Source organism: Cydia fagiglandana, chromosome 15, assembly GCF_963556715.1.
Source record: "Cydia fagiglandana chromosome 15, ilCydFagi1.1, whole genome shotgun sequence".
Classification (NCBI taxonomy): domain Eukaryota; kingdom Metazoa; phylum Arthropoda; class Insecta; order Lepidoptera; family Tortricidae; genus Cydia; species Cydia fagiglandana.
The window spans coordinates 12,306,181-12,324,359 of NC_085946.1; the positions used below are offsets into that span (position 1 = coordinate 12,306,181).

Sequence of the window (18,179 nt, forward strand, 5' to 3'; positions counted from 1 at the left end):
AAAAAGTCTGCAGCGGATTTGATAGCCCACGCAGAGCATGTGTCATTTATACGTCATAATTTCATAGAAGTTTGACGTTTAAAATAACACTTGCACTGCTGGGGCTATTAAATTCGCTGCAGACTATTCTGGGTATGACTTTAAACAAACAGTTTTTACGTATGCTGTCTTTATTATGAATACTTTTTATTTAAACCATCTTCTTCTTCTTCTTCCTCGCGTTATCCCGGCATTTTGCCACGGCTCACATAGGAGCCTGGGGTCCGCTTGACAACTAATCCCATGATTTGACGTAGGCACTAGTTTTTACGAAAGCGACTGCCATCTGACCTTCCAACCCAGAGGGGAACCATATTTAAACCATAAACATAATAAATATCAAATTTACAATAAAATGTAACCTAAAATTAAAACAACCTACAAAACTAACGCCTTAAAATGAAAATACAAATTGAAATTAAAAACTAAACTAGATAGATAGGTACCGTCTTTATTATTTCTATGGCCTGAATTACACTTGTAAGTTTTACTTACGTAAGTAGGGACAAAGCTATTTGTTAGAATGAGATAACGATATTCATCTCTCATTCTGTAGTATAGCCGTGTCCCTACTTACGTAAGTAAAACTTACAAGTGTAACTCAGGCCTATGAACTGGCAATAATAGAAAGGGACACACTGATCCTGTTGTCGCTAGAGTCAGACCAATAATTGTCTGCAGCGGATTTGATAGCCCACGCAGTGCAAGTGTTATTTTAAACGTCAAACTTCTATGAAATTATGACGTATAAATGACACTTGCACTGCGTGGGCTATTAAATCCGCTGCAGACTTTTTTTGGTACGACTCTATCTTTACCGTCTCGTTGCTCTTTACTTTGAACTAACTCTTTTGCATAACTTTTGTAAACTCGCTCACGCTTATGCCGGCTGTACACTTTCCGCGAGACACCTCGAGACAGGCCGAGAGCGAGTGTATACAGACTGCTCTCGTCTTGTCTCGGTCTTCCTTGTCTCGTCTCGCCGTTCTCCGATTGTCATGTGGTCGGCTTTTTCCGGCCGAGTCAAAGGGTCTCGCTGCTCTTGCGAGGGCAGCGAGCCAGGGCATGTACACCCTCATTGTTAAAACAGAAATTTGTGTAACTACCCGACCAAAACCTACGAACAAATTGGGGCAAGCCATCACGAATGCAAATTACGTATGTTAAATATTATTATCAATAATTACCCGGTGTGTTTCTGTAAAGACGTTTTGGTGATCAGCCGTTAAAATGTGGTCCAACTAGACTGAATTGCAGTTTACATAACCATTTCGACAAGCTACCAAAACTATTCAATAAAAATTTTGGAACTTTGGAAACTTTCTTTCATAAGTAGAACTATCTAACACGTAGTCAAATGACGCAACGTACTTGTAAATGGAATAGTAATATCATTTTGGCCACGTGTAAGGGTGGTATTCGACCTGTCCAATGTGTATTTTGTCTCACATTTTGCTTAATGGCAGAGTGAGACAAAATGACAAAAAATTGGACAGATGGAATACCACCCTTAGCTACGCCTATTGCTTCATGTAAATAATTACATCACATGGAAAAAATAATAAACAAAAACGTATAGTTACTGAGTTTATTAATCTTGAACAACTACATAACACAAGTACTTACATTTCACAACTAACAAATTAATAACAAACACTTTTCAGTTTCCATTCATAATCTTGGCCGATAAATTGCTTTTTCGATAATACGATGTATTATTAGGTATCCTTATTCTTTCAAATGACTCTGTTATGAATCAGGTAGGTACTTTTTCTCCTCTAATACGACTTCTGTGACAGATCCATAGAATACACATAGTTCTGTTTTTTTTTGGTACTGGTGGTTGTCGAAATTGCGGACTATTCTTTAGTATAACGCCATGCTGACTCGCATATCACCGCCTGCACGCTGGCGGAGGCTGCACCGCCGTCCCGGGCCCCGGACAGGCTCGTTGTCCCGCAAACGTGGCACTACGTTCAACGTTGACGATGACACTGTCAGTCTGCCTCCGATCAGGAAATCGTTTGCGGTGCAACAGCTTGGTTTGAACTTCTTCTGGCTCCACCGTTCAATCATGTAATTCCATCATAAACAAGATTGGATTACATAATTAATTGTTGTGCATTCGCTTGACAGTTGTCAATATTGACAAAGTTCAAAGCATTTTTCAAATAGGTAGGTAATGAAGTTAAGTGTTTTATGGAGGTTTTTATTACGAAAATAAATTATTTTAAAAAATATTTTATTTACCATTACATAGCAAAAAAAAGTATTTCGAGTTTGTCAACAAAACATAATGTGTCATTGCATATTGAATGAGTTCTGACTTCCTAATAATAAGAGCTACTTTACTCTGTATTCATTTTTAAAATAACTTGTACTAAAAGGCGCGTACCAAGACGTCCCGGTACCATGACATCTTACGACAGTTAAGCGACCGTAACGCAATGTTAAAATCCATTGCGTGCTAAACTTGACTTTAAATTAAAATTTCTCCTAAATTAAGAATTTTGAACCATCGGGACCACTTGGTGGTAACTTTGGGTACTCCAATGAATCTCCAGTTTGATTTTTTGCTCTTATTACAGGCCACACCCTGTATAGCGCTATCGCATATTATCATATAGCGCTGTCGCATAATGACGTAGGCTTGTGTCAGTCACGTGGCCACGAAAAGACGGGAAGAGAGTACCAGGCGGAGTATATTATTATACCATGACATTTATCATAAAGTAATAGTAAGGGCAGTCTGACAGCGTCAACCCTTCTCTTTCCGTACTGAGAAAAGCGCGGCCACGGTAGAAGAACTAGAAGCTAACCCCCTGTATTTACGGTTGTTTCTATAGACGCAGTTGCCTTAAGTGCCGCTATGGGGTCATCCATTAATTACATCACACGTATAGGGGGAGGGAGTCAAGAATATGTGACAGATTGTGACATGGGGGAAGGGGGAGACACAAACTTTGTGACGTCACTTTATCTTCAGTAACCGAAAATTTATTTTTTAATTATTTTATTCGCTGTACATTTAAATAACAAGTTTTTAAAACGATAATCGTTTTTATTCGTTTAATTTTCTTTCCTAAGCAGTTTTGGGTTATAAAATTACTAATATTTATATCGTCAAAAATATTTTGATAAAATATTAATAATACTTAGGTACTTACTTAATTCGATTTGGCGATTTCGTAGAAAAAATGTGACGTCACACTAGGGGGGAGGGGTTTGCCAAATGTGACCAAGTGTGATAAGGGGGAGGGGTCAAAAAACCTAGAAATTCGTGTGACGTAATTAATGGATGACCCCTATTGGCGCACTTGTCTTGACTTAGTACCTCAATGGGAGTCCCAATTCCCAATCACAATCACAAATTTCTTTTAAATATGGTGCATAACCCTACCATGGAACAAGATTTCCACTGCCTTGCCTCATTTTCTTACAGTCAATCACTTATTGATCACGAAGAAAAGTTAAACTAGTTAATTCAGCTTTGGCTTGCCTGTAGAAAACGTGTCTACTACTGAAACGTTGGTCCGAGAAGACCGACGAATTACATATACGGACATTGAAACGATCCTAGGGGTTAGTTCGGGGAGCGTTAATATTATCCTATACTGCAAAACGTAATTCAAGACCAAAAAAAGTAAGAAATGTTGCCACTTTTTTACTAGCGCGTCTTGTATTTATCTACAAATAAATAAATAAAAGTACTTTTTTAAATAGTAGGAGTAAAATTACTAATGAATAAATTATCTTAGCGTGATTATTTATCAAAAGGAATTTACAATTTTAGAAACAAATTATTGCAATGGCAACATTGTCTCACCTTTTTTGGCCTTGAATTACGTTTTGCAGTATACACTACATCAACATCTTGGAGTTGGAAGAGGAGGTCTATCCTCTTCCAACAGACTGATGAAGTTATAAGGGATTTCTGACCTATAGGATCAAGAGTATCAAGACTGGCCCTATAGGATCAAGATCTTTTCAAAGTTAGGTTAGACGAATGGAATGGAAATAACTAAATAGTGCTAATATCTTGAATAGTTTTTCTGTATCTCAAAACTTACCGAGTGACCTACGTATATTTTATGTTGTTTATTCAGTGTAAACTTCAGTGTAAGCTGGCCCCTATTTCACCAACGTGACAGGTCCGACAATTGTCGACATCACTGTTACTGACGTCACAGGCCTCCATAGGCTACGGTAACCGCTCACCATCAGACGGGCGGTGTGGTTGTTTGCCACCAACATGTTAATTAAAAAAAACTTCAATATATCGCCAGTTAATAAGTACTTATTTTGCGAAGCTAATGACAATTGTCACAAGAAGTACGACAATTGTCACGAAATTCCGGCACAGAACTCAGTTGCTGTCAAGAGTTACCGAAAGTTCTTTGAAATCTTGTGACAAATGTCATCATTATCATCATAAACATCGCAAGAGAAATACCTGTTTCTTGCCTATGTATTAAAGTTTTTTTAAATAATACAATTATGGTGACAAACTGGAATACGGCCCGCCCGATGGCAAGCGATAACTGTAGCCCATGGATGCCTGTGACGTCAGCAACAATGAGACTTGTCGAATTGTCGCACCTGTCACGTTGATGAAATAGGGGCCTGGTAGAGAATGCTTTTGGCATTTTGTAGGATAAGTTTTCTTTTGTGCAATTAAGTTTAAAGAAGCTTAAATCTCTTATTCTAGTACAACAATTTGGAGTTCGACGAGTCCGGCAAGCCTGACGAGGTGGTGCTAGACAAGGTGGTGTTGGACTTCGACCCCGAGACCAAGGAGCCCATCATAGAGGTGGACCGCGGGCTCGTCAAGAAACTCAAGCCGCATCAGGTACGTATTAATTTGTGACGTTATCTATGAAAAGGGACCTTATTGTCGATGGCGCTTACGCCATTATCAACGAAACTGATATGAATACAATGCCGCGCGACGCTATGCGGCGTAAGCGCCATCGACAATAAGGTCCCTTTTCATAGATAATGCCCTATTTTCCAAAATATATGCTAGCTTTTGCCCGCGACTTCTGAGAGCCCTATGTCCCTGATGAGGGATAACAGCTTTTGCTATATTTATATTGATGACTATTTTATTTTACAGGCTAACGGTATAAAGTTCATGTGGAACGCGTGCTTCGAAAGCGTGAAACGCATCAAGAAAGACCGTGGATCCGGCTGCATCCTCGCCCACTGCATGGGTCTGGGGAAAACTCTGCAGGTCAGTTATTGCATGTTATTCAGGTTGAAAAGTAAGCAGAAAGAGGTTTCAGCAGCCCAAATAAAAAAAAAAGAATCTCTTCTTGAATACCATACAATACAAATACTCTTAACTGGTTAGCTGGAAAAGATCCCTTTTAGGGATAATTTCGCCTTTGTACATAACATTTTTGTTTTGTTTTGTTCGTTTTATGTGAACCCGTTTATGTGCAAAGTGACATACATACTCTTTATTGCACAGGCACACCTCATTACAGAAAACAATACACATATTTCTTTACATCCTTATATCTTCCACAGGTGGTCTCCTTAACCCACACACTGCTCGCTCATAGCAAGCTGACCGGCGTGAAGCGAGTACTAGTTGTCTGTCCGTTGTCCACCGTGTTGAACTGGGTCAACGAGTTCACCATGTGGCTCAAACACGCAGAGACGGACACCGAGGTGGACGTGTTCGAGTTGTCGAGGTTAGTACTACACAGCAAGCTGACCGGCGTGAAGCGAGTAATAGTTGTCTGTCCGTTGTCCACCGTGTTGAACGGGGTCAACGAGTTTAACATGTGGCTCAAACACGCCGAGACGGACACCGAGTTGGACGTGTTCGAGTTGTCGAGGTTAGTACTACACAGCAAGCTGACCGGCGTGAAGCGAGTACTAGTTATCTGTCCGTTGTCCACCGTGTTGAACTGGGTCAACGAGTTCACCATGTGGCTCAAACACGCCGAGACGGACACCGAGGTCGACGTGTTCGAGTTGTCGAGGTAAGTGTTTTTAGGGTTCCGTACTCCGTACCCACAGGGTAAAAACGGGACCCTATTATTAAGACTCCACTGTCTATCTGTCTGTTTGTCACCAGGCTATATCTCATGAACCGTGATAGCTAGAGGTGATGTATTTTTGTTGCCGCTATAACAACAAACACTAAAAAGTACGGAACCTGCGGTGGGCGAGTCCGACTCGCACTTGTCCGGCTTTATAAGACAGCTTTACTCCACTGGCCCGCTTAATTTTAATATGTGATTATGATTTTGATGATATGTAGGGACGTGCGGACGGAAACAGGCGGGCTGTAGATCGTCTAGACTCTTAGGGGTCATCCATTAATTACGTCACACGAATTTCTAGGTTTTTTGACCCCTCCCCCCCTCCTTGTCACACTTGGTCACATTTGGCAAACCCCTCCCCCCTAGTGTGACGTCACATTTTTTCTACGAAATCGCCAAATCGAATTAAGTAAGTACCTAAGTATTATTAATATTTTATCAAAATATCTTTGACGATATAAATATTAGTAATTTTATAACCCAAAACTGCTTAGGAAAGAAAATTAAAGGAATAAAAACGATTATCGTTTTAAAAACTTGTTATTTAAATGTACATCGAATAAAATAATTTAAATAAGTTTTCGGTTACTGATGAAGTTAAAGTGACGTCACAAAGTTAGTGTCTCCCCCCTCCCCCATGTCACAATATGTCACAATTTCTTGACCCCCTCCCTCCCCCTAAACGTGTGATGTAATTAATGGATGACCCCTTAGAGTAATAGAAATTTACTTCATTTACATGTGATCCATCTCTAACCATATATACTGTATACCTACTTAGGGCCTTCTTAATTTGTTGTGATAAATATTGCTTATTATGTCGGAATTTTCCTCTTATAGGCACAAGCAGAATTCAGAGCGCTCCTGGCAGCTCCAACAGTGGGTGGAGTGCGGCGGCGTGTGCGTGCTCGGCTACGAGATGTTCCGCAACCTCTCCGCCGACAACAACAAGAAGTTCAAGAAGAAGATGCTCAAGACCTTCCAGGAGGCTCTCGTGGACCCTGGTGAGCCTACAGACCGTCCAACGCACTAAAACGCACGGTCCGAGCGTGCAAGCTCGACGCTAATGCCAAACGTCATACATTGTTAAAACAAATGTATGGCAGTCGGCGTCAGCGCCTCTCGGAGCATGCGTTCCTTGGCTCTCGCTCGTGTAACGGCTCGGCCATTATATATTATCGCTGCCGCCGTCGCAAGTCGCTCAATGTCGTGGCCGAGCCGTAAGGCTGCGGACTGGACTCGAGCGACCGGCGGTGCGGGCAGCGGGGCGATACAAGCGGTGCGAACGTCGCCGACGCCGCCGCTCAAGTGAAAAACTCATTCATTCAAGTCTATACATTTTGCTTTAGTGGCCAGGAGCGGACATTATTGTCATAAAAACATCAACGTGTCCTAACATATGCCTACATTAGTATAGGAAACTTTGAAGTAATAAAGACCGCTTGAAACGCTTGGACCATACACACAACCAGAGCAAAAACTTACTAATAAGTGATAGTATGATTCAATAAAAATAGTTTAAGTGTAATTCAACTAAAGTAGTAACGTAGTAGTGCGTAGTACGTAGTGTGTAGTGTAAGTTTAACTGTTCTATTTGTTAGTTAGTAAAACATTAATCTGTATGTGACTAGGCCCGGACCTTGTGGTGTGCGACGAAGGCCATCTTCTAAAGAATGAAAAGACGAGCCTGTCCCAATCCATGAACCGCGTGAGGACGTTACGACGCATCGTGCTCACCGGCACACCGCTGCAAAATAATCTCAAGGAGTGTAAGTACCCTCTTTTTAAGATTTCGAAGGAGGAAATAATTGTGAAGTTGGGATCTTTTTTTAAGCGCCACCTGCACCATTCAACTAACCCGGGGTTAATCGGTTAAACCGTTAACCTAATGTCAAATTGTACTGGTAACCACGGTAACTCCAGGTTTAACCGGCTAACCCCAGGTTAGTGAATGATGAAAGTGTCCCTAAATGTATTTTCCCCGATTTTTCAATGTCATTGGGTCAGGTTCGGACGGAGCTCCTCCATTTCTCTGATCTGATAGCATGTACGAGTAACCTCTTTAACATGTTCATACGACATAACATCAATTTTATTCCGAACATATTCCACATATCTCATCTCATATTATCACATAATAAAATTTTTAGTCATAGCAAAACGTCATGTTTAACACATTCAGTGCCGAAACCCCGGCTATCGGGTATTTTATGATTTCGTTCCCAGGCCGGACGACCCGATAGTCGGGATCGTGGTACTACTGCATATTGCGACATTGTTGTGTCCGGATGTCATGTATAGCTGGGTGGCAATGAATGTGTTAATAAAAATGCGTATTTATCGTAATTAATAACTACGTACTTACAGATTACTGTATGGTACAATTCGTGAAGCCCAACCTCCTCGGCAAGTACAACGAGTACCTGAATCGCTTCGTGAACCCCATCACCAACGGGCAGTACACAGATTCTACTGAACGAGACATCTGCCTTATGAAGCGACGGTCCCACGTTCTGCATACTATGTTGGACGGCGCTGTGCAGGTAAGGACCTTATGCCGTTGAAATAGAGTACATACTAGCCCCTCATCGATGTCGCGTTGGCCTCTTCACCAACGGGCAGTACACAGATTCAACTGAACGGGACATCTGCCTTATGAAGCGACGGTCCCACGTTCTGCATACTATGTTGGACGGCGCTGTGCAGGTAAGGACCTTATGCCGTTGAAATAGAGTACATACTAGCCCCTCATCGATGTCGCGTTGGCCCCATCACCAACGGGCAGTACACGGATTCAACTGAACGGGACATCTGCCTTATGAAGCGACGGTCCCACGTTCTGCATACTATGTTGGACGGCGCTGTTCAAGTAAGGACCTTATGCCATTGGAATAGAGCACAAATTACCCTCTCTGCTAATATCGCGTTGGCTCCCATCACCAACGGGCAGTACACAGATTCAACTGAACGGGACATCTGCCTTATGAAGCGACGATCCCACGTTCTGCATACTATGTTGGACGGTGCTGTTCCAGTAAGGACCTTATGCGGTTAAAATAGAGTACATACTAGCCCCTCATCGATGTCGCTTTGGCTCCTTTACCAAAGGCAGTACACAGATTCAACTGAACGGGTCATCTGCCTTATGAAGCGACGGCCCCACGTGCTGCATACTATGTTGGACGGCGCCGGCGCTGTGCAAGTAAGGACCTTATACCGTTGAAATAGAATACATACTAGCCCCTCATCGATGTCGCGTTGGCTCCTTCACCAACGGGCAGTACACAGATTCAACTGAACGGGACATCTGCCTTATGAAGCGACGGTCCCACGTTCTGCATACTATGTTGGACGGCGCTGTGCAAGTAAGGACCTTATACCGTTGAAATAGAGTACAAACCCATACATCCCTTGACTCCTAGACTCCTACCGTTGCGATGTTTTTGCTAGGTTTTGACATTTTGAAGTTAGGAACTGAATTGTACTTGTTAGAAATAATAAATACCAAGAATAATGCGTAAAACTGACCATTTAAAGTTTTTTCAATGTCATTAGCGATTTTGAACCATTGCAGCATGTGATTCTTGCAAAGTACAATTCTGTATTAGATGTTCAAATCTTTTTCTCACTTGTAGAACAGTAGACACTATTGACCATATAACAAGATTTTTATAGATCAGCGGTCGGCAACTAGCGGCCTGCGAGCCTCCCTGGCTATTTGTATGTAATATTGACAAACGACAATGTCACAAATATTAACAAAGTGCGGCCCATTTCAACTTCGTTAACTACTATGTAGCCCATGCCTGCTAAAAGGTTGCCGACCACTATTATAGATTATGAAATAAATTTTGTTTATAATTTCAGAGGAGAGACTACGGGGTGCTGGCACCCTTTCTGCCGCCGAAGCACGAGTATGTGCTGTTTATCACGCTCACCGACATCCAGATCAAACTCTACCAGCATTACCTGGACAACTATTCTAGAAGGTAAGGTTACATTTTGTTTTTCTTCCTTCCGCGACTTTTCATTAATAGACTAAGAACGATTACAGCTCTTTAGCGCCTCCTGCCGTAATTTAACATAAGATTTCTTAAATGAGGTATGCCCTGGCCGATTTTAACATTGTTGCCAGGTTGTCTGGAAGAGATCGCTCTTAAGCGATAAGACCGCCTGTTGTTACCTCTATTGTCTTTGTTTATGTTATTGCACGTTTATTGTAAACTACGTGTATGTGGGGTATGCAATAAAGAGTTATTGTTGCCAAATATTGTATTGTTGCCAGTTAAAGTTCTAAACTAACACCCTTTACAGGAACCATGTATATTTATGTATAAAATACCTGGTATGCAAATAAAAATCTCTATCTATCTATCTCTATAAATATGTAACCAGTTATAGGATATTTTTTGTATCATACTTAATATCATAACCTCAGAAGCTGTGAGTATCACATAGTGGTGTTTGCTGTTAAGATCGTCTATTTGCATATCTATCGCTCAATTCATGTAAGAGTTATAGTATTGAAGATATTTGTGAAGTCCCACGGGAAAAGGTACCTCATGGCGGTTGGCGCTTACGCTATTATTAACGCCGCTCCAATATTATTGCGGCGCTGTGCGACGTATTAGTAAGCGCCAGCCGCCATAAGGGGTCATCCATTAATTACGTCACACGTTTAGGGGGAGGGAGGGGGTCAAGAAATTGTGACATATTGTGACATGGGGGAGGGGGGAGACACTAACTTTGTGACGTCACTTTAACTTCATCAGTAACCGAAAATTTATTTAAATTATTTTATTCGCTGTACATTTAAATAACAAGTTTTTAAAACGATTATCGTTTTTATTCGTTTAATTTTCTTTCCAAACCGTTTTGGGTTATAAAATTACTAATATTTATATCGTCAAAAATATTTTGATAAAATATTAATAATACTTAGGTACTTCCTTAATTCGATTTGGCGATTTCGTAAAAAAAATGTGACGTCACACTAGGGGGGAGGGGTTTGACAAATGTGACCAAGTGTGACAAGGGGGGGGAGGGGTCAAAAAACCTAGAAATTCGTGTGACGTAATTAATGGATGACCCCTAAGGTACCATTTGCCGTGGAACGTCACATTTTATTTTGTTTTCACTTAAACTTAGAAGATTTTTCTAACACAAATTTGCCATCCAACTGAATACATTTTATTTTCAGACCGCTACCAGGGAAGTCGTCAGGCTTCCTGTTCCCCGACTTCCAGTCCTTGCAGAGGATATGGACGCACCCGCTGGTCCTCAAGTACAATTCGGAACGATACGAGATCATGCAGCAGAAAAAGGTACTTTGTCAAACGACGTTATAATAAAAAAAACATCGGGTTGCACTCCGGGAGTGCCGGCAGAAGTGAAATCTCAATGACATTGTAGCAGTTTTTCGATCAGGTCACGTGTCCGTCTTACGAAGCGTCTTACGCTATCGCGAGTTTAACATTTTTTTCCCATCATAAAAAGTGGACAGCGCCGCTAAAGTACTACTTCAAAAATTAAAACACCTGTTTATTTATGCTCTTGGTCTCTTTTTAATAGCACACGCCTGCGCATCTCGATCGTATTTAGGTATTTATTGGTGTAACCGTTTAGGGGAGTACCAGAATGTCAGAAGTAAATCGAATCTGATGGATGCACCTGGAGAGAGAGGCATAATGGAGATCATTCCTGTGGTTTGGGGCATCAAAATGTCTAACGCGGCGTTGCTCATGGCTAATATGAATTATAAATAAATAAATAAATAAATAAATAAATATTACAGGACATTTTTACACAAATTGACTGAGCCCCACGGTAAGCTCAAGAAAGCTTGTGTTGTGGGTACTCAGACAACGATATATATAATATATAAATACTTAAATACATAGAAAACAACCATGACTCAGGAACAAATATCTGTATCATCATACAAATAAATGCCCTTACCAGGATTCGAACCCGGGACCATCGGCTTCATAGGCAGGGTCACTACCCACTAGGCCAGACCGGTCGTCAAATTATGAACCATTCGCTTTTTAAAATAATTTTATTTTCAGAGAGATAAAGAGGAAGAAGATTCGGAAGGTTCGCTTGCCGATTTCATCGATGACGATTCTACGCCGGAGGTGAGTCTTTTGTCATTGAATTACAGACATAGTTAAGTGAAATTTATTTCAAAACGTAACTATAATTTATAGGCTACTTTACTCACTAATAAACATTGGTTAGCGCCTTCTACTTTATTTTAAGGGAGCAGTTGTGACTTTCCTATGGGTGCCATTAGCTTTTAAATACCAATCGTTCTGAAGCTTACCCTACTGACACTTTGTGTATCATATAATTGATGGAATTTAATAATGATATGAAAACGCCATTAACAGGAATCCTCAACAGAAGAATCATCAGACGATTTGTCAGACTTGAGTGACGACAGTCGAAAGAAGAGCAAAAAGAAAACTAAAGTCAAGAAAGGGAAAGGCAAAGATGCTAAGGCGTCAGGTCGCCGCAACACGAGAGCTAATCCAGGTAACGCGGCTAGTTTTTGACGACCGGTCTGGCCTAGTGGGTAGTGACCCTGCCTGCGAAGCCGATGGTCCTGGGTTCGAATCCCAGTAAGGGCATTTATTTGTATGATGATACAGATATTTGTTCCTGAGTCATGGGTGTTTTCTATGTATTTAAGTATTTGTATATTATATATATCGTTGTCTGAGTACCCACAACACAAGCCTTCTTGAGCTTACTGTGGGACTAAGTCAATCTGTGTAAGAATGTCCCATAATATTTATTATTATTTATTTATTAGTTTTATTACCTCTAATGAAATTTAGTCAGATTGTTTATACGACAACGGCTTCACTCACTTGAATTTTTAGTCGCTATTGGCGACATGGTTCGGGCCCGTCGGGGGTCCTTCCTCAGGCTCGAGTGCTCGCGGCGACTGCAACTCGTGCACTGATCGCGCCGCCCGCCTCGTCGCTCGTTGCGCGCGCGCTGACAGAGCGGGGGCGGATTTAGTCAGATTTTTTATTTGCGGATTGTTTTTGTTGGTTCAGTCAAAGATCTCATGGGCCCTTTGTCTCCACTGCTTTGTATAAGGGTGGTATTCCATCTGTCCAATATATTGGTCCAACGTTATTGCGCAAATCTCTCATTAAGCAAAATGTGAGACAGAATACACATTGGAAAAAGAAAGACAGGTAGGGTGGTAACCCTAAGGCTAGAAACAGAGTCACATTAAAGTCAATATTCAAGAACACAGCAGATACGTCTCATAACTGATATATATATACAACCTTGAACTTAGATCAATCACTAAAAACAATGTATTTCCCTTCCGCTACCGCTACTGGCTTTCTAAGTCGAACAATTTATTTATCATGGCAGTGACTGACAAATGACCTATGTTGCGCGGACGCCGTGCCCTAACTACAAGACCAGTTCGCGCTAGGGCGGACGTGAAGTCGATAGTATCGATAGTCCGTACGGTTTATCGACATATGTAGGGGTGTATATAAGTTTAAGTAAAATATATAAATATAGGTATATGAAAATTTATATGTATAAAATGTGTATAAGTACCTATAGTTGAATTATCGAGAAGATGGAATTGCATTTGTAGTGGTTGTACCGTTTGCAACAAAAGGAGAATAATTTTCTCTTAACTTAATAAAATGACATACCCAAGAAGTGAAAGTAGTAGTCCTCTGTTTTTTTCTTTTATTCGCTATCATGTTCTTCATCTGAGCTGTCACAAGTATTGATAATAAAATTTTCTGTTATTTGATCCATTTCTCCTTCCTGACATCGATATTTATTTCTTCACTTTCGACGTGGTGACAAATATTTTCCCAGTCCTCAGCAGTGATGGTATTCATTCGTTCAGTTGCTAAACTCATAATGCCTTGCATGTTTAATGAAACGTTTCTTTTTGCTACATATCCTTTTACCATGGACCAAATATTTTCGATCGGATTGAACGTCGGGTGATACGGTGGCAATCGTAATACGGAGTGGCCATGTTCTTTTAAAATTGCATCTATGTGGTACTCGCGAAACCGCTCTTTATTTTGTTTAATTAATTCATACAAACTGGTTTTGTACATCAACCGGTTATACGAAATGTTGTGTTCTGTCAACCAATCCATCATTTCTTGTTTATTAGAATTTGACGTTGGAGCACGATTCAAAAGTTTGTTGTGACAGGACGCATTATCCACGATAAGTACGCTATTCGGTTTGAGGTTCGGTATTAATTTTTCTTTTAACCATTTTTCGTAGTTGACAAAGTTCATCTGGTCATGGTAATCTCCCGTTTTTTGGTTTGCCTTAAACATGAACAAAGCGTTGGGAATAAAACCATCTTTTCCTCCTGCGTGCACTATTATTAACCGCTGGCCTGTACTGATTTGTTTTTTTACACCAAATTCTGTTCCATCGGTCCAAGCTTCTCCGGACACATGTGAAGTGTGGATGTAGGTTTCATCAGTATAAACTAGTGGTCTATCTTGAGATCGATATTCCGCAATTTTGGTAAGGTAATTTATTCTTAGCAGTCGTATGTTGTGTTTTTCCATTAATATTTTTCGGTTGTCCTCGGTCTTTTTCCATTTAAATCCTAATTTTTGTATTTGTTTTCGTAAGGTGGAAATGCCAAATTCGTAATCTATATCGGATTTTAACACAGAGTGGAGTCCCTTTAAGGTTGGAAATTGCTTATGGGACAGATGAAAATTGTATATAGTTCTCCGGATGACTTCCTGATCAAAATCGTCTACTGCTGATGACGGACAAGGACGCAACTTTTTATTCTTCGGGGAGGTGAATTTCTTTGTTGTTGCGAATTTCTCGCTGTTGCTCTCAGTCACAATGTTATAAACAGTAGAGAGACAAACACCTGTAGCTTTTTCAACTAACTGGGCAGCGGTGTAAGGCAAGTTTAAATTTTTCGTCAGTTCAAGTTCAAAATATTTATAACAGTTGAAAATTATTTGCTTACTTTGACTCTCAATAGGACCAAAATTACTTACAGCAATATTTTTTTAAAATATAAAAATTATTCGTAGTCGTACGGGCGGACACAATAATTAATTGAGAATACAATCAAATCAGAGTTAAAAATATACGCACAACGTAAATAATATTGACAATTTCACACTGACATTATTTTTGTTTTTAGTTCTTCGATATATATATAACAATCTCAAATATAGAATGCCTGTAAACAAACAATACTACTACATATGCAATTCCACGCTCTCGATGATTCAACTATACAAGTGTGAATGCCGACTCCCTGCCCGGTGTTGCTCGAAGTCTTCCATATTTAATCATTATTTAACATTACCTTTTTGACGACCGGTCTGGCCTAGTGGGTAGCGACCCTGCTTATGAAGCCGATGGTCCCGGGTTCGAACCCTGGTAAGGGCATTTATTTTTATGATGATACAGATACTTATTCCGGAGTCATGGTTGTTTTCTATGTATTTAAGTATGTATATATTGTATATCTGAGTACCCACAACACAAGCCTTTTTGAGCTTACCGTGGGGGCCTAGTCAATTTGTGTAAAAAATGTATTATAATATTTATTTATTTATTTATTTTACCTTTGCTCCTTCAGTGGAACTAGAAGAAGATAAGCCCAATTCCGACATAGAGGAGATAAAATACGAGAACCCAACGGAGTGGTGGATGAAACTCGTCACAGAGGAGGAATTGGAAGACATCCGGCACTCGAATAAATTGCTGCTTCTGTTTGATATCCTGCGGCAGTGCGAGGCGATCGGAGACAAGCTGTGAGTATCACATAGTGGTGAACCATCAGCTCTACACGCAAATTGGTTGTTCAATACTTACGCTATAGAATTTCTAATTTAGTATATTTCGTAGCTTTGTAACAGAGCCCGGCGGCTAATCCTATTGTCTATTGTTAAGTAAAACCGCACGTGCTACTTACCTGCAAAAAAGGGTCATACTTATTCTATTTGGCACCTGAGCGCGGGCTAGTCCAGCGCTCAAAAAACCAGTGTAGGTGCGCTCTCCGATAACGCGCCTTTGTTACGCATCTCGATGACACATTTTAGACTGGTTCTGTAGTGTTCGACTCGCCGGCACTCGGTAACCGAAGTACGCAGGTTTTTATGCAGGTGGTTGTGGCACGTGGCACGAGCGGTTTTACTTAACAATAGACAATAGGATTAGCTCGGGCTCTATTAGAAACCTACGAACTATAACAACCCTAAATGGCATAACAATCCCGTGTGGCGTCTGTACATGCAGACCCTGTCTGTAAAATAAATTGCGTAATAATAGATGACTGCTACCCGTTCCTTTTCCCACGAAAACATTTTCTAAAAGACGACACTGGCTCTTGAAGAAATAACCCGCTCACATTGACTAGGAATCCTCTAGACCGAGTTTAGAGCAATTATTTCATGCAACCGATGATGCCAAAAATGCGGGGATGCGCGGGACGAGGTGAGCGAGTCCCGTGCCGTGATTGGTCCGTTCAAAGACACGGACGTCACACAAAGACACTTTTGACTCGAACATGGAATAAAATTACCGTATGCGTGGCAGAGGGGGTAGCGCGACTATGCTCAGTCATATTTTGTCTGTGCCCGCTCATCATTGCTGTCTGAGAACCCTTAGCGGGAGTGGGGAATATGGCTAAAAATTTACGGCTTAAAAGGCCAAAAATGTATATCTTTACCGGCTTTACTACTACTATAGTTTGTTTTTTTAGCATTAGAAATAAGGTAAACAATCGTGATGTGTCTTTTAATTGAAAAACACATTTTAAAAATAAATTACGGCAAATATGTAACAATTATGAATATAATACGATCATGTCATTATGTTCTTCTGCTTTCATAAGGAATAGTTATTGATTCTTAAAAAGCGTTTTTCAATTAAAAGATATGTCAAAATCGCTTACCTTCTTCCAAGTTCTTACTAATGCTAAAAAAACGAACTATAAGCGTCTAAGGCCCACTTGCACCATCCTACTAACCCGGGTTAACCGGTTAAACTACTAACCCGGGTTAACCGGTTAAACTACTAACCCGGGTTAACCGGTTAAACTACTAACCCGGGTTAACCGGTTAAACTACTAACCTGGGTTAACCGGTTAAACTACTAACCCGGGTTAACCAGTTAAAACCTTACCATGGTGATCAATACCAATTTGGCACCGGGTTAACGGTTTAACCGCTTAACCCCGGGTTAGTAGAATGGTGCAAGTGGGCCTAAGACAACAATATTTTTTTCAGGCTTGTTTTCTCCCAGTCTCTCTACTCCCTGGATTTGATCGAACATTTCCTGGGTAAAGTTGACGAGGCGACGCAGGAGGGGCGCATAGATGAGAAACTCGCGGGGCATGTTGGTGAGTAACAACTGGCCTTTGACTTTATTCGATGGTAGTGTTTATTGCGTCATATACTTCTTCTTCCTCGAGCTATCCCGGCATTTCGCCACGGCTCATGAGAGCCCAGGCTCCCAGGAACCCCAGGCTCTGCTTGACAACTAATCCCATGATTTGACGTAGGCACTAGTGTTTACGAAAGCGACTGCCATCTGACCTTCCAACCCAGAGGGTAAACTAGGCCTTATTGGGATTAGTCCGGTTTCCTCACGATGTTTTCCTTCGCCGAAAAGCGACTGGTAAATATCAAATGATATTTCGTACATAAGTTCCGAAAACTCATTGTTACGAGCCGGGGTTTGAACCCGCGACCTCCAGATTGCAAGTCGCACGCTCTCACCGCTAGGCCACCAGCGCTTCTTATTGCGTCATATACTTGATAAAGATAAAAAAAGTAGGTACATAATTCGATTTTTTCTTACACCACATGGATTTAAAAAGATCATTTTCTATGTAAACTTCAACAGCAAAATGCCACTTTAGTATAAAATACCTGGTAAAACGTTCTAGTGAGCCCTATGATTTCTACTGTCAAGCGTGGCTCACTCCGAGATTTCGTCGCGTCGCTACAACTACATGCGGCCCACACCAATTTTGGTGTCTAGCCATAGTAGTTGCCGCGCACCGCTACGGAACGGATACTTGCT

General features: G+C 40.9%; 1 protein-coding gene across 1 annotated transcript in view; it reads left to right on the plus strand.

The window, feature by feature from the left end:
- LOC134671598 (transcriptional regulator ATRX homolog) overlaps nucleotides 1–18,179 on the plus strand; it is a gene marked incomplete at its 3' end in the record, with an annotated part of 42,990 nt that overhangs the window by 15,969 nt on the left and 8,842 nt on the right. Inside the window, exons 9-20 of the mRNA XM_063529457.1 lie at nucleotides 4,748–4,888; nucleotides 5,156–5,272; nucleotides 5,572–5,738; nucleotides 6,936–7,099; nucleotides 7,727–7,864; nucleotides 8,463–8,638; nucleotides 9,963–10,084; nucleotides 11,296–11,419; nucleotides 12,164–12,232; nucleotides 12,488–12,632; nucleotides 15,730–15,904; nucleotides 17,381–17,493. Coding sequence (XP_063385527.1) covers nucleotides 4,748–4,888; nucleotides 5,156–5,272; nucleotides 5,572–5,738; nucleotides 6,936–7,099; nucleotides 7,727–7,864; nucleotides 8,463–8,638; nucleotides 9,963–10,084; nucleotides 11,296–11,419; nucleotides 12,164–12,232; nucleotides 12,488–12,632; nucleotides 15,730–15,904; nucleotides 17,381–17,493 — 1,651 coding nt within the window. The remainder of the gene's footprint in view (nucleotides 1–4,747; nucleotides 4,889–5,155; nucleotides 5,273–5,571; nucleotides 5,739–6,935; nucleotides 7,100–7,726; nucleotides 7,865–8,462; nucleotides 8,639–9,962; nucleotides 10,085–11,295; nucleotides 11,420–12,163; nucleotides 12,233–12,487; nucleotides 12,633–15,729; nucleotides 15,905–17,380; nucleotides 17,494–18,179) is intronic.